This window comes from Sphaerodactylus townsendi, linkage group LG03 (genome assembly GCF_021028975.2).
Source record: "Sphaerodactylus townsendi isolate TG3544 linkage group LG03, MPM_Stown_v2.3, whole genome shotgun sequence".
NCBI lineage: Eukaryota > Metazoa > Chordata > Lepidosauria > Squamata > Sphaerodactylidae > Sphaerodactylus > Sphaerodactylus townsendi.
Genome location: NC_059427.1, coordinates 100,676,807 through 100,702,919, shown reverse-complemented (window position 1 = coordinate 100,702,919; position 26,113 = coordinate 100,676,807). Strand labels below are relative to the sequence as shown.

The window sequence follows — 26,113 nt, the reverse complement described above, 5'->3', positions numbered from 1 at the left end:
CTGGGGTCTTTTCAAGAGGAGTAATTTATGTGCCTTATGAATCTTCTTAAAGAAATAAATTATGTTAGGATGTTGTAGGTTTGCAAAGTATGCTCTGTAAACAATGCCAAGCAAAAACTAAATTGCTGGTACCTTTTTTGGCACCATCTATCATTTGAGCACTTTGATCACACTAATGTTTCATCAGCCTGCGTTACATAACTTGCACTGCACAATTTCATCTAATCCCTGGGAACCAAGTATTTTTGTGTTTTAGAAAAGCAATGTCAATAAAGCAAAAACAAAAAACAAAAACTGTTCAATAAAGAAGAGCCCTGTCTAAATAAAGATGAGAGAGGGAGAATTGTTATTAAGAACACAGAGTTATTTCCCAGAACATAAGCAGTTTAAAAAACTATCAGAAGGTCATCAGCCTAATTCATTGCTCACTCCAGGGGTAAATTGGTTCTCCTTGGTGGATGTATAAAATGTAAAACATGTAACTTTAAAAGTTTTAGACCGTAAATAGCTGCTGCTTGTGCCTGCTGAGATCAGCGTTCATTTTTTTTCTTTAGAGTACCTAATGGCATAAATCACTGAAACTAAACACATGCCTGCCAAACAGATATAGAATAGATTCAGAATATGAAAATCTCTTTACAACAGCCTATTAAACAATCAATGTAGAACAAAACTATGGATGTTAACATTTCATGAGAATTAATCTCCAATTAGTCTTTAGTTAAGTTCATATATAGCATGAAACCATGGTTTATTTAAACTATAAGTAATTTGTGAAGGCAAGATTTGGCTCACAGACACTTGATTTGGCTCACAGTCACTCAAATCCTGAAAAAATGCTGTTTTCATTGTTTTTGCTGTGGTTGTGTATCTTTTGTAGTCCAGTAGTATATGAGGGCATCATCAAGCCAGGATGTTTGTATAATCACAGTTTTTACTTGGGGTGTACAAAAAAATGGGGGGGCATTTTTCAGTTTTGGATTTTGGAATCCCAAAATATCAATATTTCTTATATTCCCAAACTCCAGATTTGTTTTTCCCTGCATTCAGAAATTTTCAGATCCTTTTATTACCCAGGGAGAATCTTTCTGCATGGCTTTTATTACCTATGGGAAATCTTTCTGGATAGGGTGAATATTGTTAAAGGTCCAGGCACCAAAATTGCAGAGGAGCTGCTAGTACCAGTCCTTTAAATAACCCTCAAAATTGGACCAAGGAGCCCAATTTTATGGGCCCCTAAACAGGGTTCCCCAAGGCATTCTTCATTATTTCCTAGGTAGAAGGATAGGAAATCCTGTGTGCAATCATTGGTTCATTACTGACCCATGGGGAAATGGCAGATTATGACTTTTATTAGTAAGACTGGCTCTACAGGGTGGTTTGCTGTTGCCTGAAACTGACTTCTGTCAGGATCAAACTTAGGTTGTGAGCAAAGCTTTGACTGAAGTACCACTCTATGTCACAGAGCTCCATCCATTATTTCCTGGTAAGGAAGAACATAAGCAAATCTCCCAGCAACTTCCAGTGCAAAAGCTATGCCTGCAAGCAACAATCGCTGGCCCAATATCTCCCATGAAAGAACCAACACAACACGCCCAACAGAACCATTGCAGGACCCAGTAATCTCAGCAGAACTACAAGCCAATGTGCCAAACCCAACTGAACCAATGTCAAAATAGAGAATCTGCACAGTAGAAACTGAAGGAGGGGATGCACTTTTACCAACCCAGCAGAACCAATTGCAACATGCACAAGCCCCGCAGAGCCCAGGGTCACTCTGGCATTGCAAGCTCAACAGAACTAATGTGAATCCATAGCTGAACAAATCCATGCATTGAGCAATATTGTAAAAACTGCAAAGGGAACACAAAGAATCTGGCAAAGGAAAAAAAACCCTCTTGAAGCTGACAACATTTGAAATTGATACAGGCAGCCTGGCAAGCCCATGAAACAAAGCAGGCAGGGTGGGCGGAGCAGAGAGAAAAAACAGTCCCTGGGAGCTTGCAAACGCTGGCTCCTGACCTTCCTAATAAATACCAAATATTTCCAAAATGGTTTGGGACCAGTTTTTCCTGAAAAATTTACAGACATATTTGGGATGCCAAATATAACTGAAAAATACCAATAAGGGATTTGGGAGGTATTTTTTTGTCTCAAGTATATTCAAATGCACATCCTTAGTTTTCATAAACAGTTGTTGTTACCATCTTCAAAACATGATTGCAAATTCTGATTTGATGAAACTTAGTTAACCAGTGTTTGGGTGACCATACCAAACATAGTTGGTTTAATTAAGCCGTGATTTTGCATGATGTGTACATATGAGCCTTTGTATCACTGTGATTTTTTTCTTAGTTTTCTGTTGGTAGCTTCTCTTGGAGCAAACATACTGCCTCATAATCATACTGTAATAGTTTTATCACACAAATATTTCATTATTCATGTAGTTGGAAGCACTTCTGATCATTATTTCTCCGTGCATTCACTGTCCTTTAATAAGCCATAATTTGGTTAAAACATAACTGTTGCTGATCCATGAGAAATATTTCTGAGTTTTCTTTTCTCATTGTTTGCCATGAAAAATGGGAATGTAAGCAACATTTTCCTTTTCCAGACAAATCAAATTCCACACACACACAGTCTGCATGCAAGTGGACTCAACACATAAAAGCTGAATAAAGAAGTATCTGTTGTTGTTTTTTAATGTATGGATGTGAATAAATAAACAGTTAGTAGGCCGTTTGTATTTGGTGAAATCTGTAAAGGAATGCCTATCTTTATGTGTAGAATATCCATCTAAAGGCCAAACTCCTACAAATCTTTTCTTCATTGCCGCCTCTGGGCAAGTTGGCTTCAGCAGTACTTGTTCAAAAGTTCCCAGTGGATGTTGCTGTTAGAGCACAGTTCATAGGCTGTTGAATCCAGTTGAATCCAGAAAAAAATTCCACTAATTTGGATCTCTTCAGATGACATCCCTTGGTCAACATGCTAACTCCTTGGTTTAACAAATATTTAGTGACTAAATTAGCAAGTGTTACATTTTTCGTAGTCATTTTCGGAGCAGTTTTATTTGTAAGAACCCATATTTCATGAATAGCACACTATGAAATAACTGAAAATCTTGTTTGTCAACACAAGGCACACAATCTGGATATGATAATTTTACCCCATATGTATTCCTTTGTAACAACATTAAGACTGGATAATTTACTTTCTAAGCCTGGATGCTGTTGCAATTTTGTTGTTGTTACCACACAGTTGTCAAGAAAATATGAATTTATGAGTGCTACCAACCTTTCTGAACATCTGGCTGTTCCTCAGAAAACATCTGTTCTCAAGCAAATGAGCTTTGCCAGTCGTTCTATGCCAACTATACCAGGTAAGTTGCTTATGAAGAGAGAATGAAATCTCTGCTCTTTTGCTCTGTCATTAATTTAAAGAAATACAATTAACTTCTTTTGCTCTCTCCTTTATTTAAAAAAAACAAGCCTTTTATATTTTAGAACTGACCTTGTGTTGTGCAGGTGAATACAGATAATATGTTTAGCACTTTGTAGTCTCTGATCAGATATTTTTATTGGTTGGCAATTTATTAGTAATTATATTACATTATATTTAAATATGTAAAATCATAGTCTCTGTAGTTTCATAAAGTATCAGTGAGTGTCTTGAGTGAAACGTGTGAGCATGCAGATATGCTGAAGCTGCCCTTGTAGTCATGATACATACAAATTCATATTTTTATGCCACCTTACATTTGTGCATCAGCATCTGCAGCTAAGAATGAAAGGCAAAGTGCAGAGAAATTATGTTGCTGTCATGGTTAGACAAGGGGAACCCAGGGAGAAAATGGGGGACATAGCTATTCATGGAAAGAAAACCACCATAGTAAAGGTTAACATTGTGTTGCAAAACTGTCGCAGCCCATTACGTACACTAAACTTGATTAAGCACCAAAGAACCTGGCTGTGTCTCTCTCACACATGCAGTATCCAAATACCAGGTACATGAGGTTGCATGATTAATCTTACTGCATTCTTGGATGTATTCCTGGCATCACCTTGGGAGGTGGGCATGACCTCATTAAATCAGCTTTGACCCAGCACAATCTCTAGGGGCTCAGACACTTTTTCTGGAAGTTAGAGATGCTGATCTGTTTGACTGTCCTGGCCACTGTATACCTGAGACAGAAAGTGTAAGAGGCAAGAATCTTCCTTCTCTTGCTGAAGATATGCTAAGGAGCTATTTTTTCAGCCCTTGAAAAAGAGCATCACTTTCTCAGTGAGTTTGCAGAAATGGTGTCAGATCAGTTTGTCCTAGTATTTTAATACACGCTTGAATATTTGTTGATAGAGTTCATTCTTGACAGGATGCCCAGAGGAATAATGTGATGGCATCAAGTTCCTGTCAAGTTCCCTTAAACTGAACATGTATTTCTTTAAGACTCCTATTTCATATAAATTATGTATGCCACTACTTAAAGCTAATCCTCACTAGACTTTCAGAAAAAGGTTCTCCCTGACAACTAGGTTTCTATGTGAAGGGAATTTTGTATGAGGAAGAAGGATGTTGAATCATGTGAGCCTCATGTGCAGTCCAAAGTGGCATGATCCAATCATAGGAAGAAAGGATGAAGAATTTGGATTTATATCCAAGCTTTTCTCAGCCATAAAGACTCTCCAAGCAGCTTACAACCATTGTCCCTTCCCCACAACAGACACTCTATGAGGTAGGAGGGGCTGAGAGAGAGAACTGTGACTAGACAAGCAGGCATCATGTCACAGAATGGGGAAACAAACCTGGTTTACAAGATGAGAGTCTGCCACTTGTGTGGAGGAGTGAGGAATCAAGCTGGATTCTCCAGATTAGAGTCCACCGCTCTTACCCGATACACCACAGTGTCTCTGCAATTTCAAAACTAACAGTCCCATCAAAGATGGGAGGCAAAAGGGCTGTAGGGAGCAGTGCCACATTGCAGCAGCACATATGCCTTCCCGAGGGCATTTACCCTGGCAGAGGAGGCAGACGCTCTGGCAACTGCACATCCTGCAGCCCTGCCATCCCAAAACCCGGAGGTTCAGGCCATGGCAGGGCTGTGCCGATGTCCTTCTTGGATCCCAGCATGGGTGGGGCATTCCCAGAGGCAGAACTGACATTAGCCAGCTCCCTCCTGAGGTTTAGGGCTAGTTGCATTGCGCACTGGCCTTCAGATGTACGCCACACTTTTTGAGGCATGCACCCACTCAGCCCTATGGGGCTTTTTAGATGTGAGGAGGTCGAGGGCTTTCCCCTGCTTCCTGCATCACCCAAAAAGCCCTTTTGGAGGTGGTGGGGTGGTGCTGCATTAAGAGCACCACAACCCGCCGCCTCTGGGCTTGGATGGGGGTCTTAGACTCAGATATTGTTATTTAGACTGTTTTATTGTTACCAGAAATCAGCTACAGGGAAGCTAATGTAACCTTATTCTGCACTTTGCCTATGCAAAAATTCAGATTTATTTTTCCAAATTAATTAGTTTGGGCTCTGCCTTGTTCTGTGATCATGAATTTGTGTGTTGTTTTAAAGGAGCAACACTGTCAGTGTGCTACCCATCAACTGAAGATCCAAATACTTCTCAGAGGATGAGTCAATTGAGCACCCTTCCAGTCTTGGAACTAGACCGGAAAACTATGAAGAAGAAAAAAGTGAACCAGTACTTCAAGACAATAGTAAGTTATAATGTTTCAGTTGCCAGTGAGGTAATAAATTCAGACAGCTGCTAATAGTGGTGGTATAGCACCATGGTGCAGTGTGGTAAGCTGCAGTCAAAGATCTGTTCATGACCTGTTTTCAATCCTGAAGGAAGTTAATTTCAGCTCAAGGTTGACTCAGCCTTCCAACATTCCAAGGTCAGTAGAAAGTGTACCCAGTTTGCTAGGGGTAAAATATAGACATCTAGGGAAGGCAAAGGCAAACCACTCTGTAAACATAGTCTGCCTATTAAATGTCATGATATGACATCACCCAATGGGTCAGTAATGACCTAGTGCTTGCAGAGGGACTACCTTTGCCTAATTGTGTGTGTAGGCAGGCTGGGGGTGGGGTGGGGCTGCATCAAAACAGGGAAAATATTATGATGCCTCCATATTCCAGACACAAAGACCTATGTCCTGGTCATTTGCCTGACCTGGTCACATTCCTGACACTATATATTTTTTTCTAAATGGAGATTGAGTCTGCAAGGGTTTAACATTGTTAGTTGTGTGTTCTGATTTTTTTTTTTGGAGGGGGGTTGTTTTGTTGTCAAGTCACAGCTGACGTATGGCTCCCCATATGGTTTTCAAAGCAAGAGATGTTTGGAGGTGGTTTGCCCTGGTATTCCTTGGAGGTAATCTCATCCAAATACTAGCCAGGGTCAGGGCTGAGAGTTTGTGATGGGCCCAAGGTCACCCGGCAGGCTTCCATGGCAAAAGTGGGGATTTAAGCCATGGTTTCCCAGGTCCTAGTCTGACACTTTAACCACTATGCCATTCTGGCTCTTGCTGTGATGTTTACCAAATCCTATACTGCAATCTGTACAGTCCAAATACTGAACTTAAGGTATTCAGTGATGAATAAAATAAATGAATAATTAAAACATTGCACACATCAAAGAAATCACAGCATGAGAAAACCCTGTCATGAAACTCACCTGTAGTGCATTTTCATACTTACCTGTAGTTCAGTTGTATGTAACATTACCAGTTGTATATAACATGAAGACTCATTTGACCTTCATATATTGTGCTATTACGTTACAGCCACAGCGTTTTCAAGGCAAGGGATGTTCGAAGGCGGTTTGCCTTTTCTGCTTTTGTGTTGGCTTGAGAGAATTCTGAGAGAACTGCAACTGGCCAAAGGTCACCCAGCATGCTTCATGTAGAGGAGTGGGGAATTGAATCCAGTTCTCTAGATTAGAGTCTGTTGCTCTTAACCATGGTGGCATTCTTTTACTCTAAACAATGTGTCAGGTCTCCCATCAAAGTGTTGATACTTCATTAAGATTTTATAACTTCATATGATGTGGGCAAAAAGGAGTACCAAAAGGGAATTTTTCTTCTTATATATTGTACTAGGTAGTGTACTGCCTACACATTTTCGTCTGCAGTTGTTAACATGAAGTAATTGAGTGTCAAACATTTACATCAGTACATTGGAGTGATGTTCAAACACTGATAGCTGAGAGACTGAAGAGTAAACTCTGAGCCTTGAAGCTGGGAAACTATTTTTCTATAGATATTTGTGGAGATACTAAGAATGTTGCATTTCATGTACAGCTCTAGGCAAAACTTCATCAGTTTCAATACAAGGACAGCTCAGTTTTTGAAACAATGCAAGTAGTTTAGACTGCATTGGTTTATACCACCCATATATTTTTAAATGATGAGAATAAAGGATTCAAAAGCAGCCTTATAACAATCTCTGCCTTTGGATCTTTTATTTTTGTAAAATCTAACATTAAAATATTATGGTAGCTAGAAATGCTGGGGCTACAGGTATTTATCGTGGTGCTGTTGAGAATAGCAAATGATGTCCTTAAACCCTCACTGTGGCACTAACTCTTCCACCTTCAGTTGTTCCAGTTCACATTGTGCTTTGAAAGGCAACATAAGTGGCATATTTCTGCTTTATTGTGAAATAGTCGCCTTAATAATTACTTTGCATTTATATAGTTTTTTCAAGTTCTGAAAGCATTACATACATACGTTATTTCTGTAGCCATTGCAACAAATCTACAAAGCATGTCAGCATTTGTAAACCCATATTGTAGATGTGGGAGACGAGGTTGAAACCAGAACTGCTTGTTTCGTGCCAACCATTGCGTTTATGGATGAAGGGAACTCTGGCTCATTGCTCATGCTCAACTACTATGCTAGACCAGTTTTTCACCAAGGCCCCTTCCGCACACGCAAAATAATGCATTTTCAAACCACTTTCACAACTGTTTGCAAGTGGATTTTGCCATTCCGCACAGCTTCAAAGAGCATTGAAAGCAGTTTGAAAGTGCATTATTCTGCATGTGCGGAATGAGCCTAAGAGAAGTATCTGCCATTGAGCCTTGTAATAATTTCTATTTGTGCTTTTGTTTACAGGAAAAATATAAAGGTTTTAGACTTATTATAAGTACCAAGAGCCAGTGTGATGTGGTGGTGTAGATATGGAAACCCATGTTCAAAACCCTGCTCATGCCACTGAAGCTTGTGGAGTGACCTTGGACCAGCCACATATGCTCAGCCCTGAGACTGGCTAATATTTAGATGGGAGAACTCCAAGGAATACCATGGCTGTGATGCAGAGGCAGCCAATGGCAAGCCACCTTGCCAGTGCCCCCGACATTAAAAACCTTCAGGGTCCTCATAAATAAATCAGCTATGGTTTGTCAGAAAAAAAAGTTGCCCCCCCCCAAAGTAAAACAGATCAGTGCACATCTATTCAAAAGCGATTCCTACTGACATTTTTGGCAATGTCTTGAAGTGTAGTCTTGAAGGAATAAATCAATTTATATTAAAATTAAGCATTATGCTTAAAATTAAGCTTTATACGGAATAAAAGGAAACATATCTATTTTTCCAAAGTAGTGAAATGGGCAGGCATATATCATGACCTCATTTAAGCTTTGCAAGAAAAAAAGGTGATTTCCACACAAGTTAGTTGTCCTGGTTTTGATACTGTTGGGAAGGGCCTTTTTTTCCCTGCTCCCCTTTCTCCCCACCCCCCACCCCCCGGCACCATGGTGCATTCATGCATTTCTTGTGGTTTCCATGGCTTTCACCTGATCTGTCCTAAGTGTTCTTTGCCACAAACGTTTGGAAAGTCAGGAAAACCTGGCTGGCTACCATGTGGGCAGGATAATTTGGATTTTTCTGCTCCTGCACACATGGCAGCCATTTTTCCTGCAGAGGCCATTTCTTCCCCCTGCCTCCAGGGGACAGTTCTTTTTTAATTGACAACAATATATGTAACAGATTCTCTGAATTCCCAGATTTCATTCTTTTTTAAAAACAAAAACAAAGTCCTTTAGCCCCTTTGGTTTTGGAGTTACAGGGGAAAGGTTTACCTGTACAATGAAAAGAGCTAGAGAGTTTTTAATTAGTGAAGACTGTTAATTCAGATAACCTGTTACAAATAGTATTGTTATGACAATATATCAATATAACAATACTCAATTTCCACTTTTTAAAAAACAACATAAAAATCATGTTGACGTGGGGGTGGGTAACGAATGGCAACTGCTGGGGGACTAGGGCAGGGAGACCTGCCATGTGAAAGTCCCATTGCCACTGGGCTGTATTGGCAGCATGGATGGCAATCTCAATATTATTTATTTATTGAAATATTTATACTCTACCTTTCCTCTTGGCTGCATATGGTAAGAAATTCAAATTTTATAGTACTATGCCTTTCTAAGCCCATGTAATTTATTAATTTAAATATGTTATCTATCTATCTATCTATCTATCTATCTATCTATCTATCTATCTATCTATCTATCTATCTATCTATCTATCTATCTATCTATCTATCTATGCAGCTTAAATCCTATTAAAAGCTGTCACATATAAAAAGGGCTGACAGAGCCTCCTAACTTGGAGATCATGAAGCTAGTTGGTTGCATTGACTTCAATAGATTTTGAAGAGAGAAGCTCTGCTTATGATGGCACAGCCAATTTACAATTCACTATTTCCTCCTGCTTTCTACCGTCATGTCTTCCTTTAATTATTGTGTGGGAGCTTACCCATCATTTCTGTGCAGAAGGAATATTCAGTACTGCAGCTTTAGGATCCATGTAGAGGCACAGCTGTGAGGGTCACTTTGTTTGAAGTGAGGTGGAACTTCCATGCACAAGTCTACTTCCTATTTACCATTTAGTAAATGCATTCATGACACTGCTGAAAGCAGCATCCAAACAATGTTATGAACAACTGCAAATTTTAGCATGGGCAAAAGCAATAGAACTTTTTTTCTCATGTAGATCCCAGGTCTAATAGTGCTGTGTTTTAGCACTGGCTTAGAGTTTGTTAGTGTGCTATCTCTTATTATGTATACTTACAGGAAACAACATGTTTTCATGCAGCTTTCTTTTTCTTGTTTTCTCAGTACAAAACCAAACAATCTGAAGATGGAAAGCAGGCTGCTGAGCGGCACTCTGATTTATCCACAGACCTATGAATGCATTCTGTCCTCAGGAAGAGAAGTAACTTCCTAGCAAGTGGAAAGACAAATTCCAAAGAAAAAATGAGGACTGACTTAAGGGAAGTTTGATACTAAATATAAAGTCTTTGCAGAATCTGTACATTTAGTGCTTATTCCATGCATTTTGAATTATGGGCATGCATGGAATAATCATTTAAAATGTTTACTATTATATTCCAGTATTCTATAAAGAACCATAAATTATTGGAATCCTTGTTAATCTGAGGTTGGTTTAGAGACCCCCATGGATTCTACTTATGCAGTGGGGCATCACAGTAGGCCTGCACTTACCAATGTGCACAGAATATAATGCACATTTCTGTAGCTGTACAGAAAGCATACATGCTTATGTTTGCACTTGTATGTTGTATATATGCTTGCTTCTGAGTTCTATAATGTATATAGGATTCCTGTGCACTCACCGGCTTGCATATGTTTACAGTAAATTTCCGATATGGCTTAATGATTGACTGAAACTATGTTTTGTTAAAGGATAAGTAATATGTGTCATTTATATGCCTTATACTGAGTCAGTCATTGGTTTATCAAGGTTAATATTGTCTGGTGGGCAACAAAGTCTTGTCTAAATGTAGTTCATATAACCTACTATCTTTTAACTGGAAATACTGAGGATTGAACTTGGGACCTCTGCATACAAAGCAGATGCTGCACCATTGAGCCATGGCCCAACCCCAATTCCATCAAAACGTGTATTGCAGTGAGTTATTTTCTTTTTGTACTGAACCCAAAACTGAAGGACACACAAAAAGTTGAAAACAATGGTAATTCTTTTGCAATTGACGTTTTTCCAAATTTAAGATGAAAAAATCCTCTTCCCTTCTTCATGTACAGTATCCCTAAATTTGTTCTTCTAGTAATTTAGCATTAAAATATTACAGTTTTTGCTCCCATTAAATAATCAGCATAATCATTCTGTATTCTGTATATTAATCCCTTCTTGTTGATTGTGGAACTAGCCCTACAGTTTGGCTTCAGATAGAATTGATTTTATCTTTCTGACACTGACTAGTTCTTCCTTTTGATACAGCAGGTTTTAATTAATTTCCACAAGATAAAAGTGTGACTATGCAGATTTTTTTCTCATAACCAATTCTTTTTAAGAACTCAACACATCCAATTTTATGTGAGCTTACTATGAAGCATCGCAACTTAATTATGTCAAAATATTAATTTGCTTGATTTGCTTGCTTTAACATGAAAGTTACAAACTTTAATCCATCCTTTATGGATGTGTGGAAGTCTAAAAGTCTTCTTCCTTTTACAGACTGGTGTTCTGCCTTTTGTACTCCATTGCTGGAGTACTTCTTGTAGTTTGTGAAATTGGACGAGTGCTAGAAGCATGTCCACTCAGAGCACCAATTCAGCAGCAATCATTGGCACAGACTTCCTGCCCAAAGGTGACTGCAGATCCATCAGACAGAGCAATGCAATGATTATATGTCGTTGGAGCAAAGTCTAGAAGAAACCATACTGCTAAAATATTTGGGCTACATGTCATAGTACCCAATAATCAGTTTATCTAGTTATTATCAGGAAAGAAAATCTTCCTCAGATTTCTAAAATTTTGTCTAAATGTCAATAAGATTTCACCAGATACATTGCCCAAGCATTTCATGGTGGTGCCTTGAGTAGTTTACTCTTCATGGTGGTGCCTTTTGTAGAACTGAGTATGCTACCCAGAGCTTCTTGTATTTTTGAGCTGAAATTATGGTACATCCGGTGGGGAGTTGTTAATAGGTAAATGGCCTGTATTTCAACAGCTGAAACAGTTTTGCAGGTGTCAATCAACCAGTTAACCAAGCACATATTTGAGGTTCCCCAGTTAACCAAGTAGTGCCTCATCAGGGCTATTATGGATTTGGAAAATGGCACAGAGAGCAGCATAAGGGGGGAGCTGGTGGAATTATTCTCTCCCACTGTGCATGGTGTTAACCCCATGCATGCCACAATCTCAACTCAGACTATGCACACAGGTGGAAACTGAGGGAAACCTGCAACTCACATTGATTATTATAATGGGTAGGGTCCTGGGCCCCAACCTATTTTGCTTCCTTGGAAATCTTTAATTTGGTGAAAAGGCCCCTTACAAATGTTTTAAATAAATGAACAAACCTATTTACTCCATAATGTGTGACTGAGAACTGTGGTGTTTGTTCGCAAGTACACTCTGGCATGCAAACCAGAGGAAAATTCAAAGCAAAAATAAATGCAGTTTTTGCAGCCATCCTAAAATGTCTCTTATACAAATGTGTGTGTTAACAGCACAACACTTCCCATTTTTTCTTTCACTTCAACTGGAGGTGATTGACTTCTGCTGTTAATAAACATTATTGTCATTTAAATAGCTTCATAAAATGTTTGAGACACTGGGTTATTTTGCATTATAGTAACCAAGTTCTCTTTCAGTGGCAATAAAAAGTACTGCAGTGTCAGATGTCATTGTTGCTAAATATCACATTTGAAAATGTTTTTATTTGAATGATGATCTCATGTGTTTTGCTTGGTATAATGATATCAGATTCTTTAGAGTTACCATACACTCAGTGAATCATCCCAACACTATGAAGTGTAGAATGAACAAGTTAACATTTCTGGTCATCAGATTTGATAAACACTCTTCATTGCTTAATATTCATTGTTTAACATGCATGCTTTTCAAGCTCTTGTGAAGTTTGCAAAGCCACATCACTTAATGTTACTGCTAAAATATTCACAGAGAAACAAGAGGTGTCAATATGAAGAGAGTTTCTTGCTTGATGAAGAGAAAGCATGAGACTATTGGCTTAGCTTCTTTGTTCAGTTGCTTAGCCTGAATGTTGCTTAGAAATGGAAATGAAATGGGATGCATGACATTCGCCAAAGGGATCCTAAGTTAGCCACCCATCTTCATTTGTAATTTACTGTCTGTATAATTTAAAAACCAGTTAACAAGCTTAATCAAGTTTTCAGCTAAGAAACAGAACAAACAGCACAATCCAAATGTGCGTGTGGGGTGCTCTGTGAGACCATGCACTATCCCTCTCTCCCAAACGTGGTACTTACACAGCTTAAGGTGTGATGACTACTGGCAGCAGTCTGAAAATGTAAACCTTTTCACCTGGCAATCAAACCTGGGGCATGGAATTTACTTCAGAGTAGAAAGCAGCATCCAGCACAAAGCATGAGTTGTGCACGGGGACAACATGTTGGGGCTTGGGAGTTCCATTACCTTTTCAGGCTTGAGTATGGGAAATATAGAGCCTGCATTAATAACAGCCATGAACCATAGTGGTCCATGCTTTCTGAATGCTAACAGTAGCAGCATACAGTTTGAACAGAGGTGTCTGCTCTGAACAGTGGAATAGCTCTGCTGCTTGAATAAAAGAAAATAGGATGCATAGAGGCTTGTGTTCCCTAACACACAGGGCATGATTTAAATTCTGGTTTTAAAAGTGCTTTGCTGCTTTGCTCCTTTCTCTAAAGAGATCAGGACATCATACATGGTTCTTTCCTCCATTTTATCCTCATAACCATTCTGTGACTTAAATTAACCTTACAGAGAGTGACTGGCCCAAGGTCACCCAGTGAGGTTCATTGCTGAATGGAGGTTTGTACCCAGGTCTTTCCTTTCCTAGTCTCTCTATCCACTGCACCACAAAGGGACCAGTTTTCTTTTTAGAATAATAGAGAATATGTTCAATTTTACATAGGTATATGCCTTTAGATTTAGCAAGTCCATATACAGTCTTCCAAAAAAGAAACACCAGATGTAGCATCTGTTTCTTAGGTTTTTCACACATTAGTTGGCTCCCTTAAGTCACTCTAATATCCTTCATTTTCACCTTTGTATGGGAAGGAAATTATCTGGATGAGTAATACACACATTGGATTCCTGAGGGACTCATATTCAACAGCAGTGTGCTAAGAAAAATCCTGGATTTCATACTCATTTAAGTCTGTTTTCACAAGTAATAAATAAACTACTTTTTATGTTTCCTACACTTGACATTCAAATATGGTGTACAATAGTTTGAAAATGGGTTATCAGTTTCTGCTGCCCACTGGTATTATTCACGCATGATTCATTCCAATTGAAAAAGCAGTCTCATTTTTTAAATTTGTTTATACCCTGATTTTCTTCCCAATCTAGATTACATCATCTCCCCATTTCCATTCTATCCTCATAACCACAGCCATGTGAAGAAGGGTAAATTGAGAGAAAGTGACTGGCCCCAGGTTACCCAGCGAGCTTCTGTAGAGGCAGAGCAGGGATTCAAAACTGGGCCTCACAGACTGTAGTCAGACACTAACTGCTATAACATCATCACACGTGAAAAGATTGTGTGTGTTACTGGCAGATAAAACATTGGTGAGAAATATAAAGTGAGACGTAGTCATTTGGAACCATGCATGCTTACATGCATGAGTTCTGGCCGTCATTTATTCTGGTGTGCTTCCAACAGCTTTCACCAGAGGGTGCTATTTGCCCACAGGTTTCAAATGAATCAGTCAAAAATATGAAAATTTCGCTGCTGCAGGGAAAGCGTCAAATAATACATTGTTTTTATGCTTATAGCTTCATTGAATACTTTTCATCTCTTTTTAATACATTTTAAGTGCATTTATTATCGGGATTAAAGAGAAATTGTAATAACTAATTCTTTGTGCTTGGAGCAGTGTTTTTCATTTCCCACGTGAACCCAGAAGGAAGCACTTTGAAGAGTCTGTGCTTGGCTGAGGCAGGTAAAAGCAATATACACACAAGAGCAGTATTTTGCCTCCTACTGATTCTGCGTTATCAGCATCTATTCACATTGGCAGGCAAAAAAACCCCACACACATGGTGTTAGTTTGATTACCATTGCTGCTAATTTGTTATTTTAAGATGTACTGATCATAGTCTGATCAACAATGCCATAGCAGGTAAAGCTGTAGACAGGATACTCCTTTAGTGTTAGCTCCCCCCCCCCCCTTTTTACATGATTTCTGGCTGTTTTACATTCTCCATTTTCAGGACTCCTTTGCCCACCATATAGTTTGATTTAACATACTGCTGGTATCTTAAGGCAGAATATCTCCACATGAAGCTAGAAACCCTTCCTATGTTACACTTTTAGCAGGTACACAGACCCACGTTGTATACTTGAGGAAATGAATGTGTCATTTTATTTAACTATATGGGCTCAGTTATTGCTCCCTGCTGAATTTATTTGTAGGTATAAAAAATAGCTTCATTTCGCCCTGATGGCGATTAGCTTGTGGTAGGCTTGTCAACTCTTGGTTGGGAAATTCCTGGTGCTTTGGACATAGAGCCTGAGCAGGGAGGACTTTGGGGAGAGGAGGGGCCTCAGCAGAGAATCATGGCATACAGTCGACCCCCCAAAGCAGGTTTTTCTTCAGGAGTACTAGTCTTTATAGTCTGGAGGTCAGTTGTAATTTTAGGAGATCCCCAGGCCCCACCTGGAAGGTGGCAACCATACAACTGAATTACACATTGCTTGAAAGATCCATGGCCAGATCTCCTCTCATGTTGCTAATGCTAAACAACACCCATAAAGAGAGTGTGATTTGGACTGAGGCAGGAAAATTAACTCTCCACTCAGCCCGTGCTATTTTCCTAATATAATTTTTCTCTTCTCCTTCAGCTTGCAGTATCCCTTGTAAGGAAAAAAGGCAACGACAAAGGCTGCCCCCCCCCACCTCCCCAAGACTAACAACTGCTCAGCAGATAGATCAGGCTAACCTCATTTCTAATCCTGCCATGTTCCTAACACAAATTGTGCCTACTCCACAGAAGCAATGTAATATTTATGATCTACACCTGGAAACCAAGTTTCACATCTCCCACGTAACGTACAGTTCAGCTTTTAGACAGCTTTCAAAAAGTTTTATGTAAATTCATGGAAGAGACTAGGGGTTGGATCCAAAAGTTCTGTTGCTCCAGCAGTGGAGCCATCCTCTCATGAAAAGTACCTTTCACTAGTGCTCAAGAAAGGTTTCTTGTGTCATATAAAATCTCCGCTGTAATTGGAATTGATCCAACCCTAAACAAAGTCAATCGGTTGTTAACTGTGATCCCCATCTGGGAGGCCATCAGCTGAGTGAAACATGGCGTTAAAATGTTTTAAATAAATCAAATGTGTTTTGTGTGTTATCTGTGCTGGAGGGTCCATTTGTTTTAAATACAAGAACTGTGCAAAAAAAATTATAACATGATGTTTCACCAATAATTTACACACTCCATAATACAATTCACTTTCAGTGAATTTCAGTTTTGGAAAGGGTGGGCTGCAACTCAGCAGAAATGAAACTGACATGATGTAAGGTGGGGAGATCAGGCGGCAGGATGGGAAAAATTCCTGTGGTGTTTGCACAGAAGTGATTCAACAAGGGATTTTGGGGAAAGGTGACATTTTTGAAAATCCCAGGATGAAGGAAATATCGCAAGACAAACTCACTTTAGGATCGGGAACCGTGCAAACTTCTTGGTCAAACTGGGAAATTTCCCTTGCTCAGCCTGGGATATTTGGACTGTGTGGCAATCATCAACCTATGTGTGTAACATGAATCTGTTGTATGCTGGACCTGTTGTGCATTGCTTTTTGAAAAGGAGGCCTTCTCTGAGCAGTTCCATTCCCTTGTGTATTACTGTGAGCTGCTAGTTCTCATTATCAAACAAGAGGTCTATAACAACTGACAGTTTGGATTTCTACTTTGATACACGAAACTTCTGATGAATGTAGCTGTTTTACGACCTTAGTTAGCATTTCTTTTCTTTGCCCTGGTCTTGGCTTCTTTATAGGGAATACACCCATTTCAATGTATTGTAACTGTAAATAAGCACGTGCTGCCCCAGGATATAGAAATTCTAAACTACTCATCAAAGCATACGTGTGGCTGCAATCTTACTGATTTTTTTTAAAAAGAGAACCCTTAAAAGGCTTTCAACTGCCTGTATTCAAATACGTCAATTAACAACTTTCTCCCTCGTGTCCATTCACAGCATACTTGCTTCTCCTCCTACAGTCTGAAGAGGTTAGTAACTCATGAATCTGATTCCCTTCAGCAGTTTCTATGCAAACACTGAGCTGGGGGGGGGGGGGGGCCAGCTGTATGAGAAAATAGTAGTTTATATTATCCTAGATGGTAAATGCAAATTCTTAAAAGTGACCAGATTAACTGGAAAGCCTATACATCATTTTATTTTGAGCAAGGCATCCATCTTCTCAGCTACTTAACAGCTGGTCTAGATTTTAGCAGCATTGTGCCAATATACCTTTCTTCCCAGACTTTTGCATATAGAAAAGTAACCCATCAGGGGAAAAGTTAAGACTTGAAGCAAGCTATCTCACTGACATGCTAGATTTGCACAGTCATGATATTTTTAAAACAGGGAGAAGACTTGAGTCATGAAAGATCCATATACATGGCACACTTTATGTATATTATGTCAGAATTTGACATAATTTGTGTGATATGATGGCTGAGAATGGAATTATTTTTAAAGCTAGGAAAGATATTCTTGACTTTTGGGACGCTGCTTTTTTGTATTCCTGAGGCGAATGCTACATGTACTCCAGTATTAAGGTTTGTCAGTAGCCTAGTGTTACACTTAGCAAAGACTGAAGCTTTCCTCCTCGATTGACACCTACCTAGAGGTGAAAGAAAGCTCCTTAGACTAAAGGAAAGCTTCATATTTTCCAATGAAGTTGTGGAATACAGGCTGCTTATGGGTCCCAGATCTGATTCAATCAGAGGCAACTATACTTATAACAACTGTCTTATAATGCGAAATTCCACTGGTTCAATATTTTGTGTCAAGAATCAGGATGCTACAAAAGGAAGCACCAGTTGTTTTTAATATTAGTAGTAGGTTTGTTTCCTAAAAGAGGCTGTTCTGTTTCCAGTCCAACACACTTTATGCTTTGCAGTCAACCCAGTACAATTTTCTTGGAAACGACATTTTGACAAACTTGTGCTATGTAGCCTTTTTATAGTTAAAGCAGTGGATTTATTCCTCAGATTAAAGCAGAAGATATAAAGATGCATGGTTTCACAAAATTCTGAAAAAATGAGGGTAAGTCTAATTATCACAGTGTGAGAACCTCTCTTTCTTCCCCCAGTCTCAATTAAAATACAAAATCACTGGGCCACCACTGTAGCTTCTGCGTATAAATGTTATGGGAGGAGTACAGGAAGAAGCCACAGGGAAGTGACCTTCAGCATATAATGCCATTGATGTTACTTATTAAGCTTTATTGGAATATCTTAAACCACATTCCAGTTATTGTATTTTCCCCAAAGATTCTGAGGGGGGAAAGCAAGGCTTAGTTGCACCAGATAAAGGGCTTGCTCTGTGGGAAATTTCCTGTGAAAAAGTGTGTTCTGTTTTGACCTTAGGGTAACAATTTGTGCCAGAGGCATAAGAAAGATGAATGAGATTTCAGAAATGGAAATATTCTTTAATTACCAATGGCCTGAACTGCTTTTAATGTAACAAAGAACCATAGTGTAATGTCTTCTCTTTCGACATGTTCCCAAGTGACTTGCCAAAGTATCTGGCAGCCCGTTTCCTTACCTGAGGCTTTCGAAAGCTTCAAAATATTTTAAAGTATTTTGTCATAAATAGAAAGTGAGTGAAAACAGAACAGATATGTTGTATTGTTAGGGCAGACTCGGTCTCTGGGAGTTAAATGCTTAATCTCTACAAGGTGCTTGGGCAGGATTTTCACCTTTTTCTCATGGGACTTTTTTTGTGTCTTTTTAACCATTGTGTGACAAATAGAACTTTAGAACGTGATGCCTTTCTCACAGTAGTGAGGGAATGCTTTTCCTCTTGAATTTCTCTTTATCACATGGCAGATAAAAAACTGGAGCGCTGCTGACTTTTGTGTTCTGAAAACATTTGCCATTCGTAATGTTTGGTTTTCTTTTTCAGTTGAACACTAAGGAAAGTCTGGCCTTTATCCATGTGTTATAATTTTGTGCAATTATCATTCTACTGATTTTCCTTTCAGAAATATATAACCTTGAAGATATCATGGCATTTTTTTTTTGCTGGAATGATTTCTGTATCAGCTACATGGCAACCAAACATTCAACTGGTGAAGCTTTCATTACTGCACCGTGATGCTGGAAAAGGTCATATGCTCTAGATCCAAAAAAGTCTGTCTTTAAGATGTAAAATGACTCCTTGTTTTTTCTGCAGTAGACAAACAATTCTAGAGGACAGGGTACTCCTGTCCTTTGGAATTGTATAATTTCTGTAAATCATATAGCTGCAGGAAGAGCAGGATTCCTGCGTGGAAAGAATGGAGGTTCTGAGAATATATCAAGGCAACAAATCTGATTTCCAGATCCAAATTGAAAACTTGATGTGCAGAACAGAGTGATTTGGGGATGCATTGTAAGAATGAACATGTATGGCGCCTAATTTCTCATTTTGCGCCCTAAGACCTAGGAATAAATAAATAATACATTTCTTTTAACGCTGTGTGAAAATGATTTCTAAACTTGCTGCTTAATTCTGCCACTGAATCTGATAGATGGCTCTGCCATCTGACTTGTAAGACTTGAGCCAGGGGGAAATGAAAACAGCAAAGACATTTAGCAAAATAAAATCTCCAATCTCACCAAACATATTTTGTTTCCAGAGGAATTGTGAAATGTTTACTGCACAATTCTAAGTATGTTCACTCAAAAGTAAATCTCACATTGTTTAGTGAGATTTAGGCTGCAATCCTAAAAAACAATTTCTGGAATCCCATTGATTAGAGTGAGATTTGCTTCTGAGTAGACCTGCTTAGAAGTGCTTCCTTGCTTGTAAGTATCCAAGCATCACAATTTAAAATGCTAGAATTCTTAAACCTGGAAAATAAGAAGTGGATGTTGGCAATTTGCTAAAGCTTGGAGTGAATCCCCCTAGCTCCCCCCTAGCATTGTGTTCTAAAAAAATCTGAGGAAAGGGATTTTTTTCTTTGCTGCAGCAGCTTTACATATAAGTATGTCCCAGCTTCTGTGCTGCTAATCATACTAGTGGAAAATTCCTCCATTCATTTAAAAAGATAAACAGTTGTAACTTTCAAATTTGGTTAAAGTGACATCTATTACTGGCCCTGGCTGTCAGCATTCCAAAAAAAAAAAAAAGGTATCACCCTGATCTCTAGCCTATCAGGATGCACTAGGCTGAGTCTTGGAAAGTACACCCAAACATTTACAGGTGTATATAAGTACTAGCGGTGAGTCTTGGAGATTATGCACCTGTCTCAGGAAAAGGACTAACACAGGTGTGTTGTAACTTGGTAGACTGCCAGAGTCAGATTATGAGCTCATTTGATCCACAGATACATTCTCCACCGCGCTGCAGCCCGCAATTTCCAAACATTGGCCAGGAGCCTCCTGAAATGAATATCTACTATGAAAACTTCTTCCATCCTCAGAACATTCCTAGCCCACAAAGGCCTACAAACTTTGAAGCAGGGGACTATAATGCTGCCCACAACCCTTACCTGTGGTTAAATGGACCTTCCATTAACTCCCCACCTTACCTCCCAGGATCCAATGGCAGTCCTTACATTCCACAGTCCTATGGGATGCAGAGGCAGCTCTTGCCTAACATGCACGGCTTGGGGGCAAATGAGATGGGCTGGCTCTCTATGCCTTCTCAGGAGGAGCTGATGAAGTTGGTTAGGCCACCTTATTCTTACTCTGCACTCATTGCCATGGCTATCCACGGAGCACCAGACAAGAGGCTGACACTCAGTCAGATCTACCAGTATGTTGCGGACAACTTTCCTTTCTACAACAAAAGCAAAGCTGGCTGGCAGAACTCCATACGGCACAATCTTTCTCTCAATGATTGCTTCAAAAAGGTACCACGGGATGAAGATGACCCAGGTAAGAAGATTTCCCACTTATGTTTTAGTTTCCCAAAGTACCTTCAGCTGCTATTTGCCAGTGGGCTAGTTTATAATCCAATATTGTTGAAAGCCTGCTTTATAGACCATTGTTATTTTATCATTCATATGGCTTGATAATCATAAATATATCCTAAAACCACCACAGTTGGCATGTGGCTGTTATTATCTGAATCCCTAACTAATAGAAATGAAAATTTATTTGTTCTTTTGAAATCAGCAGTGCCAAGAGTATTGACATTTTCAATTTCTCATCAGAAAAAAAAATTCTAACAGCATTTTCAAAATGTTTCTGTGACTTTCTTGCCAAATGAGGAACTTTAGTAGGGCTGGCCACCTTTTTTACTGGTTTCTGCTCCTCTTGACCTGTCATCAAGAGCCCTGTTCTGTTGTTCAAAATACATATACTTTGTGTGAAGAAAGGAGTGGGATCCCATTTTCTGGACAACATTCCTCCATGAGCCAGTGTAGTATAGTAGTTAGAGTGTGGAACTACAGTTGAGAAACCTGGATTCAAATCTCAATTCAGCCACAAACCTCACTGGATGGCTTTGGGCTAGTAATGAACTCTTTGCCTAGTATGTTTCGCAACATGGTTCTATGATTAAAATTCTTTGGAAGAAGGTCAAATTAAAATTATCTTTATAGATTGGCAGAGTTCCTTTTGGACACATACCTACCTAGCACATGGTTTTCTCTTCCCTTTTTAATTGCATAACGGCCCTGTAAAATAGATTAGATTGAGAGAGTGTGGCGGGACAAGGCCTCCCAATGAGGGACCTGAACTCAGATTCTAGTCCAACACTCTAGCCACTTTACTGTACTGACTGCATGCATATAGACTTTCTGCAGTGTTTCTCTCAGGAACATGCACGCTTTTATGCGAAGGGCTCTCATTATGTATTCAGCTGCACGTGAAGATAGCTGACTATAGCCTGCAGTGTTGATCCTGCTCCTTTTTATGCATGCAAGATTGGGTGCTCTTTGAACAACTCAACATGGCATTTGCCAGGTGATAATGTTTGTCTCTGTGCTTTAGAAAGCTCCACCTGATGAAGCAAATGAAGCTGCTGTCCAAAGTGCAGGAACAAGCCAGGCCGCCCCCCCCCCCCAATAGCCATTTGGCAAGCTGGCTTTAGCTGTCCAGTCCTGGCTGTCAAGTCAACTGAGCTGTTTTTCAGAATTAGTTCTCTCTTTAACGTGAGATATGCTCTCAAGCAGTGTTCTCTGCTGCTTTGTTTCAAGCTTTTGAGCCTGTGTAGTATAGTGGTTAGAGTCTCATAGTAGGATCTAGGAGTCTTGGCTTTGAATCCCTGCTCCTTCAGGGAAACATGCTGGGTGACCTTGGACCAGTCACATATCCTTAGCCTAACTGACCTCACAGGCTTGTGAGGAAAAAAAATGAAGGTGAGAATAATGTAAGCCTCTTTGCAGCCTCATGAAGTTGAAAAATGAAACATAAATTAAGTAATTAATAAATGTTTCTTGGAATAAAGTTGGATTTAATGTCCAAGTTGTTTTGAGTTATTGTTCTCTCTCTCTCTCTCTCTCTCTCTCTCTCTCTCTCCTACATAATGGTTACCTCAGAGAAGGCAGGGCAGGACCTGAAGAATCTGGCTGTAAGGATGAATCTGAATACAAGCAGTGTCTTTTTTATTTTTTAAGGGTGTTGCCCAGATTGTTGCTTTTTTGAATCTGAGCCAAACTAAGACCTGAGAACCAACTCTTTGTTGGCTGTGATTAAATCTGTTTTTCTGCCCTTCTTTTAACAGGGAAAGGCAATTACTGGACCTTGGATCCAAACTGTGAAAAGATGTTTGACAATGGAAATTTTCGTCGTAAGAGGAAGAAGAAATCTGATGTTAGTGCCAGCACAGCAGCGCTTGCTTCTGATAAATCAGAAAACAGTGTCCTCAGCAACAGCCCCAAAGGAGCAGAGCATCAAGACATTTTAGAAAATTCCTCTTCTGGAACTGAGAGCTCACCTGAAAAAAGCTCCACACCCCCTCCTTCTGCTGCTCCCTGCCTCAACAACTTCCTGTCCAGTATGACAGCATACGTGAATGGGTCCAATTCTGTAAGTCGTTCAGGGCCCCTGGGACTAAGCGCTGAAGTTGGTGACAAAATGGGACAGAATATGGTAGGCTTCAACTCATACTCTCCTCTTTCTAACATCCCCAGTCATGGCAGCGGAGAGTGGTCTAATTGTATGTCCTCTGGTCATCTGGGCTACAGCAGTTCAGTTCTCAGCCAGTTCAACACCAATTTCTACAACAGCCTTGCTGCAAATAATACTCTGTATGCCAGAGAGGGAACTGAAGTATAAACCAAGGGAGGCCTTGTGACAACAGGAGAAAGGGGTATGAATCTGCAGAGTGAAAATACGCTTGGGAAAGGTGCTTCATGTTAGTCCCTCGTTTCTGGCATCCATCTGTCAAATTTACTTAGACAAACCCAACATTCTTTGTTAATACACAGTAAATAGGCTACAGTGGTTTTTGAGATGCACTGTATAATTTCGACCTTCAAAGGTCTTGTCTTAGGAAGTTTACACAAGAGCACATCCTCTAACTCCACATTAATGAATAAAAAAAATCCTGGTTGAATGACAAAGCAAAACAGAATAATCACTTCATGCATAAAGCCCCCTTGAAGAGATGAAAGGAAAGCAGTTCTCTCTTACTTTGAAATGACATTAGATGTGAGTATGAAATATCAAGTGTAAAAATAAGTTTAACTAAATTGTATTGTTTCTACTCCTTTGGTTAATTGAAATTGTAGTGTGAGATCCCAACAAAAGCTAAATGTGAAAAGATTCACTGATCCCATTGGGGATTTTCTAGCCATTATCTGTCACACTGAAACAAATGGAATTTAACAGTACTTATTTTCGGCATCATCCAGCCAACGTTACCTGCCACTTTATTCTGTTCTAAAGGTATTGTTAGAAAACATGCAAGTAGGTTGTATATGGTCATAATATGTGATTTGGAAGACAAAACATAGTGGTTGCACAAAGCTGGAACTAGACGAAGAATCTGAATACCGTGCTTTTTTTGTGGAGAAAGTGCAATCTTTGTGAAGTAGAGCTGAAATTTTTTCTAGAGCTGAAGTCAACTCAAACTGTCAGCCTGTCGCAAACCCTTATGAGTTCAAGTAATAGTTACTAATTTACAGGGGAGAAACCTTACCTAATTTTACATTTCTTGAGACGTTTCTTGCCCACTCCAGTAATTGACATGGTGCATTTGTTTGAAAAAATAAAATGCATTCTTTTCTCATACAAGATGTACTATTGTAGAAAAGCCTTTACATAAAAATGCTCTATAGTAAGGTTGCCCATTGATGTATTATTACAAACAAAACACTGTTTCTTGATATATATATATATATATATTTGTGTGTGTATTTTGGTTACCGTTTCATGCTGGGGACATGGAGGGAAATATTTTTAATAAAATATTTGTATGTAAATCTGGGTGTGCTTGTTGCATTGGCAGTGTTTCAAATGTTTTGTTAGTTCATTACCAAGCCAAATGAGTTGAAAACTGATTAATGTGACATAACTCTGACAACTGTTCATTTTATGGGGTGTGACTCCCACTTATTCCCCCCTGTTCTGCTGGGGGAAGCCAGGATAACTCATTCTCCAATTGTGGAGCAGTACAAAGTCTGCATGATTCTTCTTTTGACTTGCATTTCAGCGAGTCACACGCCTTAAACATGAAAGAATGCCTACCTGGTTCCACACAAACACCAAATTATTCTGCTATAGCAGCTACCACACAGTCTTCCCATCTGTAAAGACTTGATGTGTTCTTCTGCATGTATGCAAAATGAGAGGCAAACTACCTCCAGTGAAAGTACACTAGTACAGTCCAGCCACACTATATACATCTAAGTCCCATTGATTATAATGGATGACACTTGACTGGAGGGTAATTTTAGATACTGGGAATGATCATGTTTTGGCAGACAGAAAATCAGTTCTTGTGTATATGTTGTGTAGACAGGTGAGTTTAACAGCTCTATTTTAAATGCTGTGAGCTGCCTTGAATACTGTGAGGACACATTGCAAATTACTGCAGTGCCTGAAATAGCGTAATTTTAGTTAGTGTGAGTGCGTATTAAGCTGTGTGACTGCAAGATAAAAACACACAGAGAAGGAAATTGAAGTCCCTTGCAGTGAATGCAGTTAAGATCTTTTCACCCTTTCATCAAGCCTAACTAGTCTCTCATAGATGATTTACGTTATCCAAATGCATATTTAGGGCAGTATCCTACAGTAACTACACAGCCCAATCTAGTCCATTTTTGCTCTAAAATAAACCTTGCAGTGTTCAGTGTACCTTTTTCCTAGGAAAGCATGCATAACATTTCATCCTCAGTCTTCTTCTCTGATTTTACCACACCAGGATGACTATGTAGCATGTTCATAGTGGACATTCTTCATGCATTTATACCCCCAGATAACACTTTATCTAAAGCCCTCTCAAAACTGCTCCATTCCCATTCCAGACAGCAGCTAAGCCTTAGAATCTTTTCACTTGTACATAATGACCTTGCCAATCCAGCTCCACATAGACAGGTGTTGGGGACTGGTAAATGCTGAGTCACAAGGTTTGTGAACCTTCTCACCTGTCTTGGTTGGCCAGAGGAAGAAAAAGAATTAAGCTGACAAGCAAGTAATATCTCAGCATGAGCTGGATGAATCATGAAGATTTATTCATGAGCAGTCATTTTGTCAGGAAGGGCTGGAAGGAGAATTTCCACTTGAATATTTACATATAACAAATTGGCACATTGTCCTCCACCAGTTCAAGGAGCTGCAAGGACCTGTCATTTCAAATAAATGTACCCATGGTACACATTCTCTGTAATCTTTTTCAGAGCGTTTAGGACTAATGATTTCTGTACCAACAGTTCCAGGTTAGAATAGATTTTATTTGGTTCTGCAATCTTGCCCTATCTTGAATGCTCAGGT

The 26,113-nt window shown here is 39.4% G+C and overlaps 2 protein-coding genes across 2 annotated transcripts in view; both read left to right on the top strand.

Moving 5' to 3' along the window:
• The window catches only part of DOCK2 (dedicator of cytokinesis 2), a 341,484-nt gene extending 328,892 nt beyond the window's left edge, over nt 1-12,592 (top strand). Inside the window, exons 36-38 of the mRNA XM_048488170.1 lie at nt 3,259-3,379; nt 5,566-5,708; nt 10,118-12,592. Coding sequence (XP_048344127.1) covers nt 3,259-3,379; nt 5,566-5,708; nt 10,118-10,189 — 336 coding nt within the window. The 3' untranslated portion in view covers nt 10,190-12,592. The remainder of the gene's footprint in view (nt 1-3,258; nt 3,380-5,565; nt 5,709-10,117) is intronic.
• A 7,897-nt stretch (nt 12,593-20,489) lies between these two features.
• FOXI1 (forkhead box I1) lies at nt 20,490-24,565 on the top strand. Its single transcript, XM_048488175.1, has 2 exons — nt 20,490-21,109; nt 22,902-24,565. Exons 1-2 carry the CDS (start codon nt 20,536-20,538, stop codon nt 23,453-23,455), a joined length of 1,128 nt encoding a protein of 375 aa, XP_048344132.1. The 5' UTR covers nt 20,490-20,535; the 3' UTR covers nt 23,456-24,565.
• The last annotated feature ends 1,548 nt before the right edge of the window (nt 24,566-26,113 follow it).